The 21,798-nt window shown below is 36.4% G+C and overlaps 1 protein-coding gene across 5 annotated transcripts in view; it reads right to left on the reverse strand.

Annotated features, from left to right (window-relative positions):
• The window catches only part of LOC100644874 (uncharacterized protein CG43427), a 156,761-nt gene that overhangs the window by 3,152 nt on the left and 131,811 nt on the right, over positions 1 to 21,798 (reverse strand). For 3 of the 5 annotated variants that reach the window (XM_012312631.3, XM_012312628.3, XM_048408707.1), the window contains 11 exons: positions 17,142 to 17,288; positions 15,585 to 15,773; positions 15,180 to 15,467; positions 13,502 to 14,914; positions 11,886 to 12,890; positions 5,760 to 6,083; positions 4,819 to 5,046; positions 3,298 to 3,659; positions 1,754 to 2,129; positions 1,019 to 1,075; positions 460 to 782 (listed from right to left, as the gene is read on the reverse strand). In XM_012312631.3, coding sequence (XP_012168021.2) covers positions 460 to 782; positions 1,019 to 1,075; positions 1,754 to 2,129; positions 3,298 to 3,659; positions 4,819 to 5,046; positions 5,760 to 6,083; positions 11,886 to 12,890; positions 13,502 to 14,914; positions 15,180 to 15,467; positions 15,585 to 15,773; positions 17,142 to 17,189 — 4,613 coding nt within the window. In that variant the 5' untranslated portion in view covers positions 17,190 to 17,288. The remainder of the gene's footprint in view (positions 1 to 459; positions 783 to 1,018; positions 1,076 to 1,753; positions 2,130 to 3,297; positions 3,660 to 4,818; positions 5,047 to 5,759; positions 6,084 to 11,885; positions 12,891 to 13,501; positions 14,915 to 15,179; positions 15,468 to 15,584; positions 15,774 to 17,141; positions 17,289 to 21,798) is intronic. The other 2 variants (XM_020864424.2, XM_020864426.2) reach the window with 2 other exon arrangements.

A 21,798-nucleotide genomic window follows, 5' to 3' on the forward strand; every position in this document is an offset into this window, starting at 1 on the left:
TGACTGCTCTGCAAGCAGAGATTGCACGACGTATCGTCCAGACAGACGAATGTTACATCAGACGCAACAAAGCGTAAAGTTTCTGCAGGAAATTAAGTGACACGATTCGTAGTGCTATATTTTATCTCTAATTTGCATTTCCTGTTAGTTACGATCTGTTCCAAACACCGACGTAACAATGTACTGTTGCAATTTGGCGAACTATCTAGAATTGAGTTTGTTCGATGTAAAGTTCCTGTCACTTTAACAGAATGCAACTATATATCTTTAAAAATACCATTTTAGAAATACTATTATCTTGTAATTTTTACATACATTTTGAGATTGGTTACAAATCATATTGTTAATGAACTTTCAAAATGTTTTACATAAAAACTTTTCTATAGAACCAGTGTAAGTAGATAAAATAATTCTTTTCTTAATCATACACATTACAATTAAATTTTAAATGATATTTACCTGATGGTAACGTCCCTTTGCCTCTGTTCTATTAAACGCAGCGGTTTGGCTGGTGGTATAGGAGGAGGCGGAGGTCTTCTTCTTTGCACGTCTTGAAGTTGAAGATTTGGCATCGACGATCTATAATTCACCGATTGTTGACTCTTGAACTGTTGGATATTGTTCGCAGACGTATGCGCGACATCTTGCAAGGATTTCCATTGTTCTTGCAATTGTTCTGCCAATTTAAGCTGCTTTTGTTCGCGATACGCCAAGTTGTTTCGTTGGCGCTTTAATTCTTCTTGTTCTAACTGCAGCAACTCCCTTTCCACTCTGAGGACTTCCTACTCAGAGAATTAATTAATTAATTATAATCTATTATTATTCTATTTTTATTATTATTTTGTTATTAACGTGAATTCTCCTTTACAAAATGTGTACGCATTCGAGTCATCTTTTTACTTTTACTTCGTGAAGCTTAGAAAATAAAATTTGTAATTCTGCTAAATTGCCTTGTTCTTGTTAGAAGCAAGCATCGAGAAAAAATGGCAAGAGTTACAAAAGATACTGTTTCCCTTACCCCGGAAGCAAATTCGTCTTCTTCGTCGTTCAAACCAGCACCAACCAATGACGTGTTCTGCGAATCATTATCAACGATAGTCCCGTTAACGTTTACAGTGCGATATACTTAATTTACAGCATGCAGCTATTTAGTGACTTTGTGAGAATATTTAGCGTTTCTTCGCAATGAAAAATATCCTTTCTTAATATAAAATATGGTTCCATCGTTTGATAAAAAATATCGTCTCCTGTAAAAAGAACTAACAAATTCTAGTATTGAGAGCGGAAATATGTTCTGAAATTATTAAATCGTAATTCTTTAATTTCAACCATGGAACTATTGCCACTAGCTCATGAGCATTCAAAAATAATATAAATAATATGTAGGCCAATTTAAGAAAAGCATATGAAAGATCTCCTCTGGAAGAAAATGATTTCAAGTTTGTTATTTGTCACAATGTTTCACTTCTTCTGGACAAATACATATTTTGCTCTGTCAAACTTTCTTCTCCTACTCAATTCATTCAGCCAAACGGGACTCTCTGTATATATATGTATACTCAACACTTAAAAATTATTGCAAAATACAAAACTACAAATTTTCTTTTCGAAACTGGAAATGTAACTACCTCGTACCACAAACTTAATTCCAATTCGAGTGTTCCAAAGCATCCGCACCCACATAATAAAAACACCAACAAAAAAGAACATATATATATATATATGTAAAGAATACGAAAGTAAAGACCCATACCTCTTGTTCACGAATTTGGCTCTCCATGGCCCTGATACGTTTCTCTTCTATGCGACGAGCATCAGCTACTCTTCTCTCCTCCTGAATCTCATTTTGAATCCTAAGCTGTTCCGCCTGCGCTCTCAACTCCTCTTCTTGTCTTTTCTCTTCGGCACGCTTCGCCTCTGCTTCAGCCCTCGCCGCTTCCTGTTGCCTCGCGGTCTCCTCCTGCTGTTGTTTCCGCAACGTCTCCTCCTGCTTGCGTGTGTTGTCCTCGTTCTTCCTTAGTGTCTCTTCCTGTCGACGTAAGGCCGCTTCCTGGGCGCGTTCCCGTTCTAGTTGCATCTTCTCCTCTTCGAGCTCGCGCAGTTTGTGCGCCAATTTCTCGCCCAAGTCACTGTGTCGTCATGAATTTCTCGATTATTCGACTTCAAGCTTAAGTCGACTTTATTTGTGATTTTGTTCTACTTGTAAAAAGGCTTACAGGATTCGAGAGAAGGCATAGCAATAGCGACAGTCAAGCGGCAGGAAAAGACCATCAGTGTGTTCAAGGTAAAAGTGTTTTATTTCATTTCATCACCGTTTGTACATTGTACATTGATCCCGAGATACAAGTTTGTTGTAGTTCCATTATGTACATATACAAGATATGCTTAGAAATATTGGTACGTCGCACAATAGTCCAAGATATGAATTTAGTGGCTCAACAAACTTTCAGTGAAAGAAATAATCCAGTTTTCTATTCTCTATTCATGGATTTGAACATGTTAAAAGTAACTAGAAGAATAGAAAATTAATTCTCATGATTCAGATTTATTGTAATATCTATGTTTTAATAATAGAAAACATTAAAACAAACAAAATTAAGAATATTGAATCTCTGAAATAATGAAAAAATGATTTAACTTTGAAATGACTAATTTTGAAGTTATATTCTTAAGTCATGTTCGAAATTTCTTGGAAAATAATTTTAATTAATTTATGATATAATGAATCCTTGTTTACTTAAATTTTTTATTCTGTTTTCTAAACCATTAAGCTACTGAATTCTGTTTATGGACCATCGTGTGTCGTAGTGATCACTGAAGACGCCAGTTCATGAAAAACCTGATAAGACATAGAACATTAGAATTTTCAAAAATTATATAAATTTTTTGTAAATAATTAATAAAAAAATAAATAATAATAGTACTTTATTAAGCGATATTGACGTCTTCAGTTTCACTGGCATGCTTCCAACGGCAAGAAAAATTACAAGAATTTTCGTGCAAACATACAAGAGAAACATTAAAGAGAACCTCAAAGCACTTCCATGAAACTCAAAAGGACCGAGAAAGTAAGAATCCTCTATCTATCTGGAACTGTATATGTATAGAAAACCGATAAAATTCAGAAACGAGTGTGTATTACATTACACTTAATTCTGAAGAGTGTACGAAGAAGAAGCGGAAAATTTACAAATTTATGTAGAGATAAGCGATATCGAGCCTAGTCGATTTTACTCTAACACCCTTCTTGGCTGCAATACCCCCACACGATACAATTTTTCCTTGGATAATTCCTACCTGTTCAGCTCACGATTGTTGCCGTACCGCCACTGTTCCTCTTTCTCAAGGACCTCGATGATCTCCCTTTCTTTTTTTGTGATCTCGTCTTCTTCGGAAGAGGTGACGCTGGCGCCGAATGGCTCACTGCTTTGGCGACTATGTTGAGACATATCGGGACTGACCGGTTGCTTCGTCCAGTCTTCGACGTGGCCCAGTTCGACCCCTGAATCTCTTTCGTGGCTGGAATCCTGCTCGTAGTTGCTGTCTGTGTCGTACGAGCGACGATGAAGCTGTTCGATGCGTCTTTCCTCGGCCAGAATCGCAGCCATGTCCGGTGGCTTTGTTAGAGTTAACTCGCGTTCCAGTTCGTCATCGTTTACCTGGAAATTGAAGCATGGTTCAGTATCGTTTGTGTGATGGGATAGGAATTTTTTTTTAGTTTGATGGAATGTGAAGTATTTTTTAACTCTCGAAGCTTGGGCCCTGAAACAACAGCGGAGGGGAGTTAAAATAGCTCTGAATGTATACACAGTTATCCATAAGTAATAGGCCATATCTTCATTTAATATAAGACGTGATAATTAGTTCAAGTTACCTAGGAAACGATTAATCGATCAAAATTTTCTACTTAGGTAAGATAATAATCTAACAATTCATAACAACTACTTCAGAGAATTAAATTATTTGAGATCTGAGAGTTAAGAGTTTTTCGAACTGCCAAGATAACGTGTATTGTTCAAAATTTTTGGTCAATGTTACATACTAAGAATATTTTCACTATAATAAATATGTTTGTCTTAATTGTATGTTTTAATCTGTTGGATCAATCATCAATTGTACGTTTCCTCTAAATGATAATGATATAACAAGTTTTAAGCATTAAATCATTTTGATAGAACAACATAGTTTCTTCGTTTACGTAATTCCTCTTTCATATTTTACCTTATGCGAAACATTACGTGTCTTAGTTTTTGTAGTGTTTAATCACAATACCTACAATAATATTAATGGTATCGATTAGATAGCGATATCAAAAATTCTTCGATTAGTTTATGAAATCAAGACAAATAAAATAAAGACAATTTTTCATCGAACAAGAAAGTACTAAAATTATTAAGGAGACTTATTCGCAAGAAATAAACGCGTAGTAGTATCGCGGTCAACGAACGAACACGCGAGTCTCATCAGGTTAGATTAACGCGCAGCATAATTGCGAATGTGAGTTACGTAAATCCATTCATGTGCTCCAATTAATATCATTAAACGATGTTACGCCTGCGATATGATCTCTCGCAACGTTAAACACGGGTGCGCTAACGGCCATGGAACATATCAGCTTCCGGAAACAAGTGAAAGCCACTGGAAGGAGGTGGAAAGCCGTGAGAAGAAACGAAAGTTACGATAGAGTGTCGACGTTCTGTCGTAAAAAAAAATTTCGAGTCTCGTACACGCTTTTCCGTGCTGAATATTTCAATATACGTCGAACGGAGAAAATCGGGAGCGATTTCATTCCACGTATTAGACACAACTGTCGCATACCCCTTCGATTCCAAGAAAATCAGAGCGCCTCGTGCGTAGTTCCTTCTTTATTCTGCGAGTAGAATTCAATCTTTTTAGAGGTTCCACTGGAAGATTTTCTTCGTCGCTGATATCCACTGGTGGTGGTGGTGGTTTCTCTTTCGGAGGCTCCACGCTGGTTGGTGGTCCCAGAGGAAACGCCAAACCGGCGACTATTTCCTCGTCACTTGATAAATTTAGTGGCAAAATCTGTAAAAGGAAAACTTAAAATGAAAAACACAAGAAAAATGCCATGAAGAAAAGACACGATATATAACATTTTTCATTTTCCATAAAAGAACGATTTTAAAATCATAATACAATCACATGAATCACATATCACGAAAACTGTTTTCATAAAATTTAGTTACGAGATTCTCCTAGAGAAAAACATTTACATCAAAGATATTGATTTCAGAAATGTTGACTATTATCACTACAAACTCGCAAATCACAATCACTGTTTCATTAATATTAGAACAACTAAATCTGTCCAGTTGCAGATTTCAAAATTCCTTTTTTTTACAATTATTATAAATAAATAAATCACAACTATAGTTTTTGTAAATTTAATTTAGCTTCGAAACCAAATAAAAAGACAATTTTAGTAACGTGTAGTAAATTGATAAGGTAGTGAATTTTGGAATTATTCTGCTATAAGAAATAAGAAAAGCGACTTATCATGCTCCCTCGCCTCTTTCCGTTATCTTTACATATCATATTCACGTATTATCAAACAGGTAGTTCTAGCATTAGCAATACTATGGACTTTTAAGAAGAGAAAAGAAAGCTAACACACCACGCGATTCAAGAATAAAGAACAATTCTATGCAAATTTTTAACTTGATCAATCTACCAATCTCCAATCCAATCGATTGGGATCAGCGAAACGAGGATTGTTAAGGAGTATCGTATTTCTTTACCTGTTTAGACATGGGCGATACCATATCGGGGCTAAGGAGGCTCATCGTATCCATCTTAGCGATTTCCGGTTTGCCAAGGGTCAAGGTCGTCGGTCTTTCAGGCACAGGCACAGGGACAGGGACGTTCGCGGACGGCTCGCTTTCAGATACGTCGTGCACGTCGATCGACTCCTTGATCGAGTTTCGTGCCGGTAGCTCGTACTGCTCGATCTTCCCGTTCATCGTCACTTCCTTTTCCTCGTGCTCTTCGTGTTCGACTGGCGGGCTCGGCTGGCAAATCGCCGCTGCCTCCTCGTCGTCCGCTTTCTCGATAACGATCGGTTCCTGAAGAGACGATCTCTGCGTTATTGCTTCTGCCGTACGCGTATTTCGCAACGCTACATTCTATGCAAATCAACACCGGCGTGCTACACCCGCCGACCAGGGTTTCTCAAACTTTCACGGCTCTTTTGTCGATATAGCAAGGTATAGGGTTATTACAGTCAGTTATGTCTCAAACGGCTTCAAATCCAATGTTGAAGTTTGCACAAGATAATCAGAAGCTTGTTATATGGGATGTCATTAATTCTTGACATGATTGGTATTTTAGTTGCAGGAAGAAAATATAAAAAACGAGAAAATGATTCTGATCCAAATAACCCTACTTTATGCCATATTGATTTGTTCTCAATTGATAGAAGGAATAGTGTTTGAAACACACGATGGCATCGATTTTACTGAAATTTTTTTACAATTTCCTTCGTGGCAAAATAGTCGAGTGATCCGATAAAGTTTTATCTATATTTGATAATCGTTTTTGCCCACATACTATGAACATGTGCCCGTGAAACTTTTAACCGAGTGAGATAAACTGTTATATTTACACTGTTAACTTTTTGAGGCGTGAGCTGAATCTTATCAACTGATTCGTTTTAAATGATGTTTTATACAGATTGTTATTAATATTGTCCATATTAATGTTTAATTGCTTTTAATATGAATAGATATTACTCTTTGTTGGTGTCGTAAGGATATTAAGAAAAACAAGCGTAAAACATAGCTTGAGAAACACTGGATTTCGAGCAACAGCTTCGGAGGCAACTGTAGTTTCGGATGGAAGATTATTTTGCATTCTAAGAGTATCTTTTTGCTTCTTTATTTTTTTTTTTTTCTCATGTTCGATAGACACCGATGCACCAGCGTTCATGCATGACTATCATACATTTTTTTTCTTGTGAAATCCGTGCAATGGCGCACACATAGAACGATGAGTTATTCTGCTAGATTATGACAAACAAACAGATTCGTAACTAAATGTATGCAAATTAAAAAGATATTAATTTAAAACAGATGTAAAGATCTTTTAAACATTCATTTTCAAAACATAACACATATATATAACTATCGGTGCATATATGGTTAAAAGAAATATAAGAAAGAAAATAGTGAACAAGAAATTTCATGTTATGTTATTAAAAATTCTGATAGTCACTACTAATGCAAAATTTTATAATGAATTAAAAACATATTTATAGTAAAACTCCATTTATCCGAACTGATGTCATCATAATGGCCAATCTGATCCTGATTTCAGGCTATGTGACGCATCGTTTATACGAATAAAAGCTTGTGTCTTAATATTTATAAATTTCAGTTTAGCAAAATCCAGTTATATTAATAAAATTATAAATAATTTATTAATATTAATATATATAACATTAATATATTAAAAAAATGAATCTTGATTATACGAATGATAAGCAGCGAAGGAAAGGAGTACTGGTAGACTTTTATTATCCGATTGACCCAACTATCAGACCTTTTTGTTCCCCGACCCTGTCATCGTAAATCGAGTTTTACTGTAGTTATATAAAAATATAATGCATGCATCAGTGGTGAGAAGCGGTAAATGTACGTAGTTTATTATTTCGTAAGTTTTCATGCAAATATGATGTCACGTATTATTGCCATCGTCTAAGAAAGTGCGAACAAACAAAGATAAGACGTTTCGGCAATAATGATAACGTTTATCTAAATCTAACCGCACAGGTAGAAACGTGACTAAGTTCGTTATTTCGATTCTCAGTTTTCAACTGGCTTCTAAAGTATAATGCGAAATATTTAACTGAAATGTCAATTCCATCAGTCATACCTAATAAAGAATACGGCATTGCTTATCGATGAAGATCATCTGGAAAGAAGTTTTAACAATAAAATAATACGAAGCTAATGTAACATTATACTCAAGAATATATTTGAGAAGTACTAATCATGACTTCCGAAACGAAAAATCCCGCGAAAAAGATTAAAAGAACCACTCGTTTTAATTGTTCTAATAACTTTGTATAATCATTTAGGAAATGATCCGACTCGAGATAAATAGCTCAAGAGAAATTGAAAGTAAAAAATGAAAGTAAGCGTGCAAACGTTTAAAAGTAAGCGTGGTTCTTCGAATACAATTTCCAGTAGACTCGAGATGAAATATATCGTATTGAAATGTCTAACGTGGAATTTTCATTGAAGATTTTGAAATTAGATAAAAATAGGAGATCTTGATAGCAAATGCTTTGTTTAATCCCGATCCTGTCAAGATAACGTACAACAGGAAATGGTTTAGAGCTGTTTGAAAGCCAACAATCAATCATATTAATCCCAGTTATTTTCTCTTGCGAAAGAATCGTAAAGGAAACAAATAAAAATGTGAACTTCTGAATGTAAATATATCCAGGATTTTGATAATTGATTTTTCTAATCAATAAATAGTTGAAAATAATGTAAGAGGTTTAAAAAGTCATCTGGTTTACGACGAAATGAATGCAGCGATAAAGATTTTATCACGAAAAAATACCGATTTACGACTATTTGGAACGGTGCCACAGAGATAATTACTTCAAAGTGCAAAGATCGGCGAGTTTACAGTACATGGAAGATTCTAACACGCTTAGGTTATCGAAGAAGAACATCTTTGGTAATTGCAAACTGATTACCAACATATTTCGTTGCTTTCTGGATGTATTTCAGGATGACCTGATACTTTATCGTGTTATTAAAACGCACGCTGTAAATTGCCAAGAAACTTTATGCCAGTTACACAGTTTAATTATAAAATTTATCTGCTAATAATTTCCGTTTTAATAACTATCGTACAATAAATGAAAAAACCGCAATGTGATCAAGTGCATAAATTCTACGTAACGCGCACAAAAGTGTCAAATGTGAATATCTAGTCGATAGAATTTCTATTTAACATTTGAGGAAAACTTTTTACATCACGTTAAGAAGTGGAGAAACGAGGTTTGTGCGTTGATACGAAAACGAGGATTGGCACGAAACTAGGAAACTGGTAAAATCAATTAAGCTGCAGCCATGCATAATCTCGGATCGATAGCAAATATGAGAACTAGCGATAAGCGGGATAGAACTGAATATCCGGTCGTAGAAGGTAGAAAAACACATGATCGTGTGGGGTTTATCGCTAGCTTGAACAATCGAAAATACCGTCTTACCTCTTTACAGTAGCGGATCTTAGATTTACAACACTGGCTTGAAATTACACGATGTTCGTTGACGATGATGGCAGACAAAGCTAGTAAAAAATGGAACGAACTTCTAGCATTTGGTATAATTACTCTTCTCGACCATAGATGGATGGATATGGAAACGATTTCCATTAAGTTTATCACAAATCAAAATTCAAGCAATCAATAAACTTTTACGAAGAGGAAAAATCGAAACTAAGAAAAATAGGTGATATATGTGAGAAAAAGTAATTTTGTGACACACGGGAAAAGGTTTTTTTTGATTGGTTTTATACTACAGGTCAATGGTGTTTGGATATTAATAATATTACTAATTAGTGATGTTGCTAAATAAATATCGACATTCACGCAATTATTGCGTTTTATTTACGTATGCTTCGAAGAAAAACAATTTAAAAAAATAAAAAAAACATAATGAACATTGTGATGGAACAAATGTTACTTGGAATAAAGACATTTCTAACGAAAAAATATGCAAATGTATTAATAACTGGCAAAATAATGCATGGATAAAGGGTAAATCAGATGGTCAACAAAAAAACTTTCTCAGCGATCAAAAAATGTCACTAGATGAAATGCCATACGAATTCTTACCTCGTTTAATGCATCGATTAACGTCATAAAAAACGAAGTACGCGATGACTCAAGATATAATAGAACGAGTAATCGTAACAATTCAGGACACTTTTATCGTGACGTGGGTCAGTAATGAACGCCTTTCGTAATAATTAAATGTCACTCTGACCGATCTTCGACCCATGGTTCATGAGGACGGCACATTGAACGCGTTCGTCACTTGATTGCGACTGCACGTTAAAGCTCGACGTCGTTGTTTACCGATGACACGTATATTGCAGAGACGATAAGGCGATTCTTGATAGACGAGGTTCGTCCGACGCTTGCTCTATACGAGGCTTACACACGTTCATCTTTCATTGACGAATGAATCGAAGCCCAGTCTCGAAATGCACGACGATTGGGTTATTTCGTGAACAAATCAGTGGAACAGACAGTTTGAAAATTTATACTGTTTCCCCTTTATTTACGTTTTGAATATACTTAGCAGAATTTCCAAGTTTTATTTCGAACAATCAGGGTGACGAAGACAATGGTAAAATTGATCGGTCTGTTATACATCTTTAAATTCAATATTGATTTTTCGGCAGTTTACCGTTTCTCTCGAAAGGCATTCGATAACGATTATCGCGTATTCGTTGAAGCGAAATCAAGATACTTTGAAGCAAAAATGGATACGTCGATTTCCTTTATTTCTACGAAAGATTTCATGGATTAAATATCATATGTTTCATGACTGATATATTGTCAAGAGATAGATATTTAAATCTTCGCAACTTTGACTCATTCGTGCTTCAAAATCTTTTATCAAGGAAATTTGTATATCCTTGGTTACGATGGAAACACGACACGACAAATTTCTCTGCCCACTGAATTTTATATTTCATTAACCGCATACGCCTCCCCCAAGCGTTACAATCGATCGTTATCCACTATATAGTGCGCGCCGAATGTCGACAGGTCGTATTTTAAGATCGATTACAAGTTAATCTAAAACGAAGTCTTATTCTTACCGTGTTAGAATAGTTTGAAATAGTACCTATCTAGGATTCGTTTTTATCCATTGGTTCTTTATTGTATGGATAATATTAAATAGTTTAATAATGTTAAGAATATCATCAATACTGTTTAGAGCCACACCAAAATTTTCTTATCGCTTAGAATATTTTACGATTTTTGTTACGACAGCGATCGATCGCATTTAGGCATCGGTATTTAGGTCCAAAATGTATTCCCTGTTTGATTAAGCCACTACGTTTTCCGCGATTATCGACGTTTGTACGAATTGGTACAACGTTTACCTCCGGCTAGTACGTGTTTCTGGTTACGTGATCTAATTCTACTCGATACTGGGGGGGGGGGGGTTATTATATACGTTTTGCTCCTGCGTCGTCTATTTACATCGTTAACTACGGTCTCACGCCTTCGTTTCCAGTGAGATTTGTGCGTAATGGCGGATAATAAATACGTGTGGAAGCGATAGGCGAAGACGGGTTAATATTATCCGGGAGTTCTAAGTGGCAGGATTCAGTTTCTTGATCTTGATAAATCCCAGACGCGAATACGACTTCCTAATATTTCATTGAATCAAAACGCGTTCTGTTTTAAACGATTACTTCATATAGTGTATATCATATGTATATGAATAGTTACCATAGAAACGATCGAGGCACGATAATGGAATTGTTCAGCTAGGTACGATATAAGCTCATGAGAGTAACATTCGTTAGAAACTCTTTTTTACTGTTTCGTAGTTTCAAACTAATCTTCGAATAATCTCTGAATCCTTTCATTTTTCTCTTTAATTATCGATAAGCAGTCGTGTAGCGATTCCTGCCACTTGAACGCTCAATTCTAAAGCCCATTTTTATGTACAAGATCTAAATGGAAGTTAGACGAAGCTAGGTCTAACGATAAGGGCGAGATAGAGACAATAGCGCTACGCGAGGATAGTCATAAAGACGAACGAATTTTCTCGTTTCCTCTTTTAAGACTTTCTCGAGGGGCTGCTAGATTGTTGATCGATCCTAACCTCAGTCGCTGAGCTCGGCTTCTCATTGACGCGATCCACGGTGATGAATGGCGTCACTGGAGATGTCGTAGGTGTCTTGCCCTGAGGTACCACCACCTTTTCGCAAATTTCCATCACCGTTCGGCGTTTTTCTGCAGGCAGTGTCTCTTCACCCACCGTCACCTGGTGTTTCGTGCTGAACGTTGGGGACGAGATATGTTTCGTGCTGAAGGATGTCAATGGTGTTTGTTCGAGATTCGAGGATGGTGACAGGGGAATATTCGAATTACATGATACATTAGAACTAACGGGAATTGGTATTTCTGATGCTTTTGGACAAGACAACTGATTGGTTGGACTCTTAACGTTTGACGTTCTAGTTTTTAATGATGGTGTTTTAGAGGAGGATGGTGAAATGGGCGGACTCAGAGAGGAGGTAGAACTGGTGGGGGATGATTTAGTGCCTATCGTTTTTCGAGGAAGCGGAGTGGGAATCTTTGATGCTGCCCGTGGAGACGTGACTGGTGTCGTTATAGTCTTTGGAACTTCTTTCGCGATACAGTTCGAAGCTGAGGTAGCGTTAGACTCTAATTGAAGGTTCGTCGGAACAGCTGCCACTCTAACAGGTGACAGTGAACAAGTGTCTATAACGGCAGAGTCTAATGGTACTGGTGACGAAGCCATAACTTTGGTTGAATCCTCTTTTGAGGCACCCTGAACCTTTTCGTCGACGCCGAATTTCGGATCCTGCTCGTTCGCGCAAAGTTTGCTACTGCACGCGACAGAATTCGATTCTTTAGCGGGCAGAGAATCTGTTTTAGTTTCTAAATGTTCTTTGGGGCCAGGCAACTTTGGTTTGGGAAGCATATCGGGAGGTGATCGTCGCGGAGGTACTTTGGGACTTTGATACACGATCGGGCGACTCGTAGCAGGATAGGAACGAAGTGTACTAGAGTTAGTAACTTCTATGTGTGCCTGCGATTGTGATTTGTTAGTCGACAGTTCCCCAGAAGTGTCAGCAGTACCCTAGAGAACCAAAGAGTTATTGGATAGATCGTACTACCTGCCATCCCGTTACCAAACAACAAGAATAGTAGGTTATCACTCAAAGTCACGATTGTTAAAAAATATTTCAGTGTGCGGTCGTCAAGTAATAGCTTGTTTGAAGTCATTTGAAATTATGACGGAATATAATGATAAAATATAAATCATGATATTCATATGACGAAGAAATTATACGCTACTGATATATAATCAATCTTATTAAAATATGGATGGAATTTAAAATTCATGATCTTTACTTTGCAGCAATTCTTCTCAACAAGAGTATACGTTTCATTTTCGAATTTACGTGTGAAACATAGTGGTAGATATAACTTCTAATTTAAACTGAAATGTTACTTGACGCCCGTCCTTTACAACCTAAACCGACCCGAATACTTAATCTTAACATTTACGCGATTATTCGATACTTGGTAACATAGAAAATAAATTTCGCGAACGGCAAGCAAACTCAACTTGTACCCCACTCAATAGACTCTCACTTTTACATACGTCAGCCAAGTAGATATAACGACAACTAAAAGTAGATTTACCCAGTAGAGAAACCGCCATGCAACACCGTAGTTACGCCTTACCTTCTTTGTTACTACTGCGTCAGGTTGGCTGGCAGAAGTCGTCGAGATTTCGTTCACAGATACAGCGGCGCTTTGCTGTTCAACGACAGTTACGTTCGTTGTCTCGACGTCGCGAGGTTCCTCCGGTTTCTCCTCGATCACCTCCTGTCGCTCGATAATCGTGCTAGTGTGCACGATGTCTTCATCGACTGGTTCGTCCGCTTGACTCACGGAGCAGCTGACGTCAGCCGTGTGAATCCCTGAATCCTCGCGATCGGTATCGTTTAACAATTCGGCGGATGACGACGACGCCGGATAACGTCTGCCGTAATCGAGTTCCTCCAAGCTTTGCACTCTTTCGAACGTATCGGGACCGCTGGAAGCATCCGCGTCCAGAGAATCCAGGCTTCTATGGAAGGCGGCTCTTGGCACGCGATACTCTGAGTCAGGCGACGAGCTTCTCTCACTAGGAGTCGAGGTATCGATTCTATTCTCTTGATCCCGGAAGCACAACGAGTGTTTTCCTACGGAGGATGATCTCTTATCGGCTGATTCTTTGCTCCTGGCCGCGTCCAAGGCGCTCAAACGATCCTTTATCGATCTGGCGGACAGCTCGCCATTATGTCGTAACTCGTGAGCGGTACTGCCAGGTGCCGATGACTCGTCGCTGCTGCTGTATTTTTCCAAAGTGGACAATCTATCCCGTAGCGGTCTGACTGTCTCCAATTCTTCGGTGCTCAGCTTACGATACGCAGAACTTTTGTTCTCTCTTTCCGACGTCTGCTTCTCCAGATGAGATAATCTTTCGCGGATCGAGCTCATGTCACCGGACAGTCTGTTTAACGCTTTATTCGCGATCTTATCCATATGCTCCGACTCGTGTTTCTGTTTTTCTAGGTTCGATAGTCGTTCCTTGATAGATTTCGTGCCGGTAAAATCTCCGGAGAGCCTGTTGTTCGTTTTGTTCTCGTTGTTCTTCTGCGAGGCTTTCTCAAAGATCTCTCGCCTCTTCAGGATATCGACCTTCACCACCGGTATGGTGGATTTACCTTCGTCGTTTAAACTCGTCTTTGAACCGTTCGTTGATGTCTTGGTGCTGTCGAGTTTTGAGTCCAGGTTGACCAATGATCGCCTTGGTATATTTTGAGACACTCGAGACACGTAACCGCGAATCGCACCCTCGTACGTATATTCCTCTGGTTCTGGGGAGCTGATCGTCGCTGTTGTCGCTGAATCGTACTCCTGATTGTTGTGACTATGGTTGCTGCTGTGAAATCCGTTCCCGAATGGTTTCTTCGTCGTCGTCGTCGTCGTCGTTGTCGTTGACGTCGTTGTGGTCGCTGATGATGTCGTGATATCATTGTGGATCACGCTTTCGCTTGCCACGTTGTCCACGTCCGAGTGATTCTTCTCTATTTCGCTATCTCTGTCGCTCTGGAAAATGTTTGTCGAGTTTTTGGTTTTATGTGAAAATAAGAATAATTATTGTAAAGAGTAGGTTGCGAGAATTTTCGCATTGAGGAAAATTGCTTTTTAGTCAGGATAAATTCTTTCTTCACTGAAGTTTTTATAAATGTCCTAACACTTACGAATGAGATGCAGCTATATAAATATTGCTTAGAAGCATTTTTTATATTTTTGTTTAAATAAGAGATGTACGAAGTATTTTATATAATATTGATAAATATATGATTTTTACCAAGACACTGTGCGTGTCATCGTGCGTATCGCCGCTAACCGAGCTCTTTCCGCTGCTGGTTCCTATACCAAGGTCACTCAGATCATTGGCATCTTCCTCGTGGTACATGGCCAAGCTGATGCTCAGTTTCCGACCCCTACTGCCTCTTTCTTCCATCATTTCTGAGAAAGTCTTGCTCCGACGACGCTGTCGATCGTGTTCCTCCAGTTCGAGTTTCTTAACCTCAACCACACGTTCAATGATGTGTTCCTGACGCTTCCTTCGACTACTCTTCCAATTGTCCAAATTCTGAACACACCATAGAAGCAATGATTTAATACATAAAGATATTTGAATAAATCCAATAAATCTTCATTCTTAGTGTAGGCATTTTCATTTTTTGTTTTTATTAAGAAATGATCTTACCGATTGCCAATCCTCGGGATCATCGCGAACTTCTTGTTTTATTTTCTTTACTTCCTGGACTTTTTGCAATTGTTCTTGAGCTGTACGATATAAAGAGCATGGTCCAACTTTAACAAACTGAAGAGGGTTGGTTGCTTGTTTAGGAGGCGTTTTCAGGGTCGTTTTTAATTTTGGCGGCTCGTGTGTGATCTGAAATAATAAATATACTAAATATATTTGTTTTCGAATTTTATAAAAATTTCTAAGAAAAATTCAAATTTAACGAGAAAAACGTTCTGTTTTCAGATGACGAACACGCTTGAAACTTGCTTAACCATAGAAGTTTCTTGAACAAGGGGGTGTAGTCCTTATAAAGTGCAACGACCGATCATCGTTTCAAGGATCACTTCAGAAAGAGTGAGTCAAATCGGGTCATTGATCGATGAGTGAAGAAGAAGCGTATGGTGACGGGACGAAGACAGAAATACTTCTATAGATATATGGATGTAATCAATTTTATAAAATAATATAATAATTAAGTGACTCTTAAAATTAATAAATATTATTATAATAATGAAATAATTTTCAAAATCAACGCAAATCTTTATTGCACATTAATTAATTTGAATTAACTGCAAAGTTTTCGAGAAATTATCTAAACTCTTAAGAAAAAAAGATGGAGAAGCATATTAAGTAGAAGATAAAAGAGATGAAAGGAGAGCGGAAGTGTATAATAAGAATAAAAATAAAAATACGTAGGATAGAAGGGGAAAAGTAATCAGTTTCTAGTTTAAAGTCGATAGCCAAGCAAAAACGGTTGTTACGGCGTCGTTGACTAACCGGAAGCGGAATCACGCTCCTATGGTACGAAGGCTTTTCAGAAGCGAACATCGTTGCGATCCGCTGTGCGGTAGTTGGCGATTGTCGAGCGGACTCTCGGAAAATTGTATTCCTTTGTCTGTTTAACTCTTTCATATGCTATGAATTCGATGTGAACGTTAAAAGTGACGTTTTAATTACTGGTTTTTAACTCGTGTACAGTTTTTTTCGTATTTGAGCGCGACGCGTTAAAATATCTTCCTTTCTAAATTACCACTTTTCTAATACCATAGATAATAATACTATAGTAAATGAAACTTAGATAAAAATGTGAGACGAAATAATTCCTTAACGAATCTCTAATTATATTTTCTCGAATTGTATTTATAAAAGATAAACACTATCACTAGTATCACTAGTATCACTAATCGACAGCCAATAGTTACAGTCATAACAATCACGTCTTGATACCTTTATTAATTTGTCTTGTTAAACGGATTATAATTTAAATAATTAAGAAAGTTAGGAAAGCCTTTCAATTCGAACACGTGAACACGTCCAATTCTCCACTAAGTCTACAATTTTGTATTTTATTCGAAACCAGGTAGGAAACAAAAATCTCGACACTTCCATTTGTGCCTTCATCGAGAGAAAATGGAACGCCATTTCCTAAAGCATTCATCTCGCCACCCCCTAACGTTTTTTTGTTGGTCGCTTCCTGCGGAAACGACAACCGTAGAAAGGATATATAATACTCACCATCCTCTCGTTTCGCCGCTCTGTGGCGGCGGACTGCGAGGCAGGCATCCTTCGTTCCTTCCTCCTTCTCTCTCTTCTTTAGGGGAGCTCCTCCTCTTCAGTGTAGGACGACTGCTCGCGCGGTCGGGCCCATCCTACGCCTCGTCCCTGGAACCGATCAACAGGAAATCTTATTAACTGACGAACTAACGGGAAACGGACGTCTCGCGGTGGCAGAACGCCGTTCAATCCGAGAAACGGCGACGCGGCGCGACGTTCCTGAATGCTATCTGATTTCGCGGCTGGCGAATGGAGCTGTTCGGTAGGCGAACGTAGACATTGTCGAAGGGTAAAATCGATATGGTAGTGAGAATGAACACGGCTGGAGATGAATAACGTGGTTGTAGTTATTTATTGAGCCAGGATTTTCAGATATGTATAGCGTTCTGCAAAAGTCTTGAGCTATCTATATTGTCATGACATCTAAATCATATTTTTAGAAAGTATTTTCACACAGCGTTATATAAGAACAAACCTTTCAACTATTTCATAGTACTATTTATTTGTAACTTAGTCTTAGATTATACATTTTTTATATATATTTCAATGAATTCTAACTTACTTTGTATTTATGCTGGAGTTATGTTACACTTGTGTTGTGTGTTCGGTTATTATTTTATTGTAGCAGAATTTTTTCTGAATAGAAATGGAAGAAGCTTGTTATGACGAAATGAAGATTAAAGAACGTATAAATAATTATTACAAGGCATGAACAGTGACTATACTTGTGCCATGTCTTGTAATTAATGACAAAACAATTCACTTTTGTGTTGAAAATATTTGTATAACATGAATAGATATAGCGTAAGAATAATACATTCACAATGTATAAACCGTGAATTTCTCGATTATTTTGGATTATTATTATTTTGGATTTTTTGGATTTTTTTTTATAGAAAATTAGCTTATTGATTTTGAATTATCCTAAATTTAAGTTGCTGGTTTTAATTCTTGTGTAGATTATTTTGTTGAAGAATATTCGGGACGTACCGCAATACTGAATTGAAATATTTGAAAAGCTACCTCTTTAGACTCTTCAACTGAAATTGAAAAAAGCTGAGTGGAACCAAGGGAATAAATTTCTCAAAAAGGTATGCGACAAAGAGAGCAATTAGTCTCGAAGAAAAACCGAGCAATTGTAGGCTGGAGACAAAACTCAGAAGGGACAAAGTATCGAGATGGACAATGGAAATTGAAAGGAGCTCTTTTACAATAGACGAAAGGCTTGGGATGAAAACAACTGGGTACAATGGACGAGGGCATGAAACCAGATAATGAAGAAGAACGAAAGAAGAAAGCTTTCATAGAAAGATGATAATATCTTGTTGTGTGTTATAAATCGATATAAAAACTGATATAGTGATTTCAGATAATATTCGAGCATTTATCACTATTCGAAGACACTTTTAAGAGTACAACATTATGTGTGTTATAAGAAATTTTTTGAAATGTCATTATGTCTGTAATGAAATATGTATATCGTAATTAAATTGGTAAAAGAAGCAAATCCGAAGTGCGTGATTTATTTCCTGATTTATTTCGTGATGTATTTCAAAATATTTTGTATAATATATTTATAAAAAGTTTCAATAAGTATCCAAATGCTTCAGGCTTTAGGGCTTGTATCGAACTCTAAGATCATCAACAGTATTCAATAAAATAATGATGATTTGCTGAATTATCTAATATGAAAAAGAAAATGATCAGAGAAAGGGGAAAGAGGTAGATACTCGAAGAGATTCAAATTGTGAACCTTAAGAAACTCTGTAAAGAAATGTTTGAAGTTTTTATTCGGACACCGTGAAACTGGACGAAGATCAAACTAGGGAAATAATCCTTGTTGCAGAATTCCCTTGGAAGGGAAGATAAACCGAGAGTAAAGAGAAAAACAGGAGAGATCGTGTTAAACTGGTTCAGATTCAGCGTAGAACGATATTAAAGCATTCGTTCGATCTGGGAAAATCAAGCAATAGAAAAGATTATTTTATCAGAAAAGAGCAGAAAGTCGCTTTTGCCTGCTTCACTAATGAACTGATTAATTTAGCATGTATTTACGCAAGACAACATCGAAACTATAATTAACAGGATCGACTTCAACGATTCCTTTGCTACATCGATTTTATAGCAGCCGGTTGATATTGATAACAAGCAAGAGAAATGAAATGAGATCAGAATTTATTTAATCTTATTCTCATTATTCATTTGCAACATGAATGCATTATTATAACACTCCTTGATTATTACAACACTCCATTTTTATGTAAAAATAAAGGATACTGTTTTATATAAAAACGAAGCTATTTAATTATTCCGGAAAATTGAATTATTTTACATGAGTAGTTTTGAATAATCAATTTTCTATTATATACAATATATATGCTCTGTTAATTTCTATTTTCTTAAATCATCGAGACAGAAATTTTTACGATAAGAGCAATGAAGTTTCTATAAAAAAGCATCATTTTGTATGCCAATATATTTCTTCCGGCTCTTATTTCACTAGACATATCGTTCGACGAGCAAATATTATTGCAGGGCAGCTATGTTTGCACGATGCATCCGTTGCGAACGTTCTATTTCCGACGCAACCTCAGCTTTCTCGATCAGCTGAAAGCATTTCAAGGTTGTTAATTTTTCGTCTCGCGAAAAAAGGAATCGAGTCTACTTCGTTCTCTGATCATCAATAAAAAGATCAGAAATAAAGAAAATCAAGTGAAAAAAAAGACGATAGGAGAAGAAAAATTTCTTACTATATTTATTTTTACATACTTTGATCCCATCAGCCAATGTAAATAAACATTGTTATGTATTTCATAAAGGAAAAATGTTGAAACGAAGCAAAATTTTAGCTTGTAATATTTTACATTTTCCATGAATATAATGAATCAAAAGTATAAGACAGGATATCAAAGCATTGTTATAAAACAATAACAAAAATTGTCACAATAAGAAAACTAAGTAGTAATGAAATTATACTCTGCAAGTCATTACAAAAGGAGTTCGATAAAGTTAATACAGTTCATACTACGTTTACGTAATAGTACTCGGACGCACAATCGAAACAAGGTACGACTACGCAATACTGATGATATACAATGCATGGGAACACCTTTTTACCTTATGTATATGTATATATATGTATTAAGCTTAGTTATTTATTAAAAGAAAATGTCTTTCAATCTACTGATATGACAAATTATGTCCGGTAGAAAATTGCAAAAACGCTTGATCAATATGTAATAACCAGGAAATTAAGAAAACTCAGGAGGCATACCATGAATAATCGGTAATAGGCTTCAAGCAGCGGTTCGCTAATCGTTGAGAACCAGAATATGCAAAATCATGTGTAATCGTATGCGAGTTTATTTATTCATGTAGAGGAGTGTTCATTACGAGAAGCGTGTGTTGTGGGAATGGAAAAATGCGACCACACCCCTAATTGTTTCATTTGTTCGGGGATGATATCGACGTTTCCACCATAAATCTCTCACTTTTTCATTATAATTTTCCCATCCGTACTTTGCGTTACATTTCAGTCTTAAGCTCTATGGAAATACGAACTAATATTCGATAATTTATCTTTCTATTCAATTTAATATTGTAATTGGTTTTAGCTTACCTTTTACTTTTTCATGATCAATTAATTATTTTATAATATTAATACATGTAGTACAATATTATATTTTCATGATAAATTAATATATCATTAATTACATTTTAATAATATGTAATATTTTCTTTTATTGTAAAATATGAAATTGAAGAAAACGATGAAACTGGAAAGTCTAGCTTTTTCATTTGATGTATACGTTGGTTTACAACTATTTTCGTTCATTTGGTCCATTCCAAAGAATTTTCATTTCCCACTGAAAATTGTCTAACCACGGTAGCTGGTCGGAGAGGTAAACTCCATCGTTCGACGTTTTGTTCTTCACGATCCAATGGATCCAATTCGTTGAATGCATGGATGATTCCGTTGTCCGTAAAAGTTTCTCGGTATGGCGTAACAACTGTACCATAAAATTCAATGTTAACAGAGAATAAATCCTTTTGTGTTCCACGACGAAAAGGAGACAGAGTATCACAAGATTCAAACGATAAACATCCGGAAGTGGAAACGTCGGTCTAATTACTTTTGGTTTCAGGCCGAGGAAATTTACCAACAGAAAGGGAGTATTAAAAATGCCAAATCACTATGAAAAATCGATCTTCTCACAGATCGTTAATAGACTTTGTAATCCATGCTGAAGTATTTTTAGACGAAGCAGTGCACCAAGTTTATGGATGTTTACTCTCGTAAGGCTTTTCCAGAATATTATTTCTTTTTTACTTAAAAGTATGCAATAACTTCTTTCTAAATTTATTATATAAATATATATATATAAAATGTACATTATAGGATTTTAATAATACAAGCCATTTTTATTAATTTTGATCATGGGGTCCCTCTTGAATAATATTTATATCCAAAATACTGATTACTCAATTATCTTTTTTTACGAAATTCATTGATTTGAAAATTTGAAAATTGCAAATATTCACACTCGTCGTACTTTTGTCCTGTACCGTTCAGTCAAAGATCTTCCAGTACCAAATAATAATACTCGTAACTGTCGAA

Source organism: Bombus terrestris, chromosome 1 (genome assembly GCF_910591885.1).
Source record: "Bombus terrestris chromosome 1, iyBomTerr1.2, whole genome shotgun sequence".
Classification (NCBI taxonomy): Eukaryota; Metazoa; Arthropoda; class Insecta; order Hymenoptera; family Apidae; genus Bombus; species Bombus terrestris.